We start from the raw sequence: 5,784 nt of genomic DNA, 5'->3' as shown, positions 1-5,784 counted from the left end.
TGTTATTTTCACCAGCACATTTAGCTTTTTAAGAAGATTTTTCAGAGAAGAAACTTCTTCCGTCGAATTTTAGTGACATTATTTACCTTAGCACGGGAAGGAATTTCAGCGAATAATTTCTTTCGAATTTCAGCGTTTGAGTGACTGCATTTGCCCAACTTTCCCGTTGTAGGTTTCAGTCTTATAACATTTTTAGGTTTAAAGAGCACTGAGATTTCCAGATTTCATCGACATCGTTTTTTCCTTCAGTCGTTTGGCGCTGTCGGTACATCTGCTAAACCAGGGATGGCATTTCCTACTGTGTGACGCGATCGTGTAGTTTAGTTAGAACAAGCAATGCCATATTTCTTGCTAATTTAGGCCTATAAATAATTATTAACAACGGTATGCGCAATGTCTTTGCATCGATGTTAATAATGATAAGATGATAATAAGCATATTAAAATATTTCTACCGATAAATAAAGCTTTTATCCAGAATTTGACTCTATATTACGTCAATTGAAATCTGCATTATATGTAGCTTCATCTGATGAAGAGCATAGCCAGCCCAAACAGGGGGGGATACGACGCCCACTCGTGCCTTTTGCTTCGAACAAAGCCAGATAAAAGTAGCCACTGTTATCCAGCAATATCTTAAAGCATCGCTCTACAGATGTACTTTACTGTTAAAGTTTTACAATGCAAATAAAAGCGCATTTTCATCTAACTCGTTTGGTTCATTTGGTGAAAGAATTATTGTTTTTAGTGAAGCAGTCAAAAATAGAGCAAACTTGTGCTGGAAAAGATGTATGAATTTATGTCTTGCTGCAAATCACGCAAAATTTCCTTTGGGGAGGGGGACATGTACCCCCACCCTTCCAGTCTGACGACTTGAAAAATCCCGTAAAGATTGATAGCGAACATGGGCTTTACATCTAGTGTCGAAGCCAAAAGTCAATTGTTGACTTAGGAAAAATTAATATTGCCTGTATACGAAGTAAAATTATCGGCTTCACTCGTAAGCTTCTCTACTCATTTTATTTGGGGCGTGTCAACTGAGTGAAATATTTAACATAAGGGCTACTTATTGAACCAACAACTGCCAAAACCAATTTCTTGGTCAAAGGATAATGGTTGAACTATGATAATGAACAAAAGTTCCAACACGCAATATAGTGCTATTCATTCCCATAATAAATCCATAGTCATAATATGAACTAAAGTATCGCACAACTAAGAAATTTCAAAACTACTGCAATCTTTATCTTCAAGTTGAGATATGTAAGAAAAAACCTGGTTATAAAATGACTTCTAACAAACAAGTGTAGTGAGAGCACTTTTCCTCATTAAAAACAATTTTATTAGAAAAGAGCAAAAAATGATACACTGTAAGTCAACATCAAATAATGCGGCAGGTAATGACTAGTTAAGATGATATCAACAAGGAACAAATGGTCTTTTGTAAAAGATATTCAAAGCTACACATAAACAGAAGTTATTAAGTAACCAACATTACAAATCTTGCACTAAAACAGAACTTATTGTAGATGGTACAATTGAATAGGGGAAAATTTCAACCTTTCAAAAATTAAATAGCCTTCAGTTAAATGACATTTAAAGCATGTTTATTTGAAAACATATTTTGATACTCCTGAAGTATGCGCACTAAGATGCCGCACAACCTGAACCTTAACCTGGTGCACAACCTGAGTTCAGGTTGTGCGCCATCTTGGTGCGCATACTTCAGGAGGTCCCATATTTTTTAAGAACGTGCCATAAGTTCCTAACGAATCTTTTTAAATAGGTTATATACAGCCTTTCGAGGAAAACAGATGAAGCGTACTAATGGAATCAAACAAGGTGTTCAAATGGTCTGAAATAGTAAAAAATATTTGCCGAAAGAAGTTGGTACAAAGATGACTAAACGCGTAGATAGGCACTGGCAATTTTCCATTCTAGCAAAATGCGGCTTGAAGGATTTATCCTATAATAAAATGGCATATTACCTAGTATATGTCAGATCAAATTACACCAACAATATTAATTAACCGATTTTTTCTATCATACACTTAAATATAATAAATCATCCCTCCCCTCAACTCAAAAGGAAGTTGTAATGCAATTGTTTCTTTAAACTGTTTCATATCCCTAGCATCTGATATAATTGCGGGAGAGTCGCATACAAACATTGCTGAGATTTTGCTGCATATCAGATCAATTCATAGAGAATAAGATCAATGATGTTGGAATCTGGAACCTTGGAAAAAATGAAACCAGTGAGTGATATATATCTGTTTATATACTGCAACAATGACAATGTTCAGTACATTTCATCTCTCTTTCAATGTTTCACACAGGTTCACCACACAGTATAATACATCTGATAGCAGGTATCTCCAAACTCAGACAATCATGGTGGATTCGTCACCAAATAATTGGATTGACATCGTGCTATCTCAGCAAGAACCATTTAAACAAAGGTCATTTGTGTATTATCGCGATCAATTCAGTTTTGCACGTTTTCTTGCAATTGCATCCTCGACTGCCCTTAATTGTTCAAGTAATTCAACTCTCCTATTAGATGGTGGCTTCTTGGTTTGACCTGAAAGTTCAGAAGCAGGGCGTTTCCGATCTTTAGCAATACCTGGTTTATCAATGATTGTCATTTTAACGTCTTTTCGGCCAGGTTTAGATGGAACTGCTACCTTACCTTTTTGAGCAGCAACCTTGGGAACAGTGGGAGGTTTGTTACCACCTGCTGATCCAGTAGACTTGGCAGATTTTTTTGATTTTGTTTTATCTCCATCAGAATCTGAAGAAGATGAACCAGAAGATGAAGTATAACTAGAAGATGAACTGCCGCTACTTCCAGAATCAGAGCCAGAACCGCTTTTGTTTTTACCTCTAGATGGTGATGGAGACGCTGAACTATCCGACCGAGAAAACTCACTACTACTTGAGGATTTTCTCTGTTTCTTGGGCAATGCTTTATCTTTTTTAGCAACAATAGGCTTAATGGTAAGATTAGTAGGTACAGGAAGGGATGCATTGTTGGCAGCATTAGAAAAGTTTTTGGCAACATCAGGTGGAGCCTTGGCCTGTGGAATAATTTGTTTGTCTTTGCTTGACTTAATTTGTGTTACTGGTTTCGTACCAGTGGTATTTTTACCTACAATTTGTGGGGCTTTCTTTTGTGCACCAACAGCGGCATTGCGTTGTTTAGCGGAGGCTAGAATTTTTTTCTTCGACTTTACACCTTTCGAAGGTGCTGGAGATCTACTTGAATGACTGCTATACGAGCTGGAATGTGAGGAACCCGATGATCTTGATGATGATCTGCTGCTTCCTGAAGATGACCTCGATGAATATGATGAATGAGAGGATGAACGGGAAGAAGAACCTGAACTTGACCCTGATGATGATGAAGAAGAATCTTTATTCTTATTTCTTCCTCTAGCTTGAGGCCGGGCACGAGCCCATGGATCCACCCATTGATCACTTCTTACATTAGGGGCCCCGTTTTCAGCTAACTTGAATTCATCTATTTGGAACTTTTCATCTTTGGTCTGGTCACGAGGCGCTTCCCTGCGATCATCATGCAACGGCAAATGCTGGTCTGGTCTTTGCATATCTTTATCAGGACGTCTATCTCGATTTCCATCTCTCTGCTCATCCACGCGATGAATAAATCCTGAATCTTTTGGATGACGATCTTTGCCATAGATGGGTTGATGTGGTGACATTCTCCTCATGTCTGGTGGATAATGGCCAGGTGGTGGTAACCTGTGAGGTGAAGGGGGCCTTCTTTCGTGAGATTTTGGATGTAAAAGATGCTCTGGAGGGGGAAGTCTGTGGTCTTTCCCAGGTGGGTGACGAATTGGGGGTGGTGGACCCCCACGCTGTCTTTCACGATGCATTCTCGCTTGACGACGCATTTCTTCAGGTGTTGGTACAGCATATTCATCCGCTTCAATTTCCTGAAATGGATCGAATCCTTTGTTTGCTGGTCCAAGAGGTTTATGATCTACAAATTCCATATCACGATCCTCATTCAAAGCCAGATTTAGAGATAACACCTCACGTTTTTGAACAAAGTCAGGCTCCTGTACTTTGCGCTGCAAAGCTCTCTTTTTTAATTCCTTTGCATGTCTCAAACCTTTTTCCCAAGCAGTTTCAGCAACTGGAGGGGGCATAAAAGGTGGAGGTTCATTTTCCCATGGTGATCTGTATCCTTGGGGTTGTTGATGAAATTCTGGAATGTCCCTTTGGGTTTGCCTATTGCGTTCATTATCACTGAACATATTATAATTACCTCTGTCATTTACTCCAGGGTGGAGATATCGACAACGGTCACCCCAAGTACAGTTCCCCATTAAAAAAAATCTACAAGGTCTTTTCTGTTCTTGAGGGACATCTTGTGGACCATCTCTAGTCTCTCCTTCTTCAAAATCTTCTCCATCACTTTTAAGTTCACCATCGCTATCACTATCAACTTCACCATCAGATCTTTCTTTTACGGCACGATCAATTACACGAAACGCATCAGTTGACAAATCTGTGTTTTTTATTCTAATATCAGTGTCATCCTCATCATAGTCCAATTGTTCAAGATCATCCGGTCTATTATCATCTATTCCATACCCTCTTGGATCATCATTTACTGATTCTGAACGTTTTATTCCATCACCAGCCGATGTATTTTCTGGTTTCGATTCAATATTTGTTCTAGCAGTTTCATTGATTGCAATATTGTTATTTGTTGTTAAATCATCAGGAACATTATCTTTTTCATCATTTGAATCATCTAGTTCACCCTCTTCAGTTTCAGTAGTGTCCTTAACCATGACCGCACCATCCAAATTCTGTCCATCACTTTCCACTTTAATCGTGTTGTCGATTGGTTTAGATGTTTGATCAGTATCATATGTCATCTTACTAGTTTGATTATCATTATCCGATTTAATTTCATCCTTTACATCAGAAATATCTTGTTCCAATGACCTGCTTGGTTCATCTTTAATTTCAGATAAATTTTCATTTAATTTAGCAACAAAATCAGGTTCTGTTTTCACTGTATCAACATTAGTTTCACTGGAAATGTTAACATTATCTTTCTCATTTGTTTCACTGTTTTTATTAGGTAATCCAGCTTCCACAGGTTCCAGTGATTGATCCCCACTTTCTAGTTTTTCCTCAACATTACTTTCAGTTAACTCACTATCATCATCATTAGAAATAATGGAGGGATTGGCAGATTTATCAGTGATTATTTCACCTTCTTCCATATCACAGGTATAACTGCACAATGTGACAATGTCAGATTTTTAAGAATATCAAGTCCTGCTATATATAACTAAACAATATCAATGTAAAAAATATGAGTTAATTTTATAAATTAAAAACCCAGCAAAAATGATTAGCATTTGTCAAATTAGAGACAACTAAGCTCATCAGTGGGAATACACAGCCATGTTCATCCATAAAAATTTAAGCTCTTAGATAGGGCTGGGAATTTTAGTGAAAATACTTTAACCGGGTAAAATTAACCGGTTAATCGCAGCGTGGAGTTTGACGTAAAAAGATAAAAGTTTAAGGATTGTCACGTCACAATGGCCCCAGAACAAATGTACAATTTTTTTTATTTTACGCGGTGGCGAGGTGTTTTTTTTGACAATGGCAAAAAATATTGTAAATTTAAAGCGTTCGTCACTACTTCTCTAGAATGTCAATATGCTAATATCCCTGCGGCAGAATGCACATTAAATAGACACTCTTGCAACAAAATCGTGAACATTATAAACAA

The 5,784-nt window shown here is 37.6% G+C and overlaps 1 protein-coding gene across 1 annotated transcript; it reads right to left on the bottom strand.

The window, feature by feature from the left end:
- Positions 1 to 1,318: 1,318 nt before the first annotated feature.
- On the bottom strand, positions 1,319 to 5,350 carry LOC120346921 (uncharacterized). Its single transcript, XM_039416712.2, has one exon. It carries the CDS (start codon positions 5,264 to 5,266, stop codon positions 2,483 to 2,485), a length of 2,784 nt encoding a protein of 927 aa, XP_039272646.2. The 5' UTR covers positions 5,267 to 5,350; the 3' UTR covers positions 1,319 to 2,482.
- Between the last annotated feature and the right edge of the window lie 434 nt (positions 5,351 to 5,784).

This window comes from Styela clava, chromosome 11 (genome assembly GCF_964204865.1).
Source record: "Styela clava chromosome 11, kaStyClav1.hap1.2, whole genome shotgun sequence".
Classification (NCBI taxonomy): Eukaryota; Metazoa; Chordata; class Ascidiacea; order Stolidobranchia; family Styelidae; genus Styela; species Styela clava.
Note: the sequence above shows the minus strand (reverse complement) of the source record. Positions and strands in the feature narration are given on the sequence as shown.

Coding starts and splice junctions, on each gene's coding strand:
- LOC120346921 (XM_039416712.2), bottom strand. CDS start 5,266: ATGGAAGAAGGTGAAATAATCACTGATAAATCTGCCAATCCCTCCATT.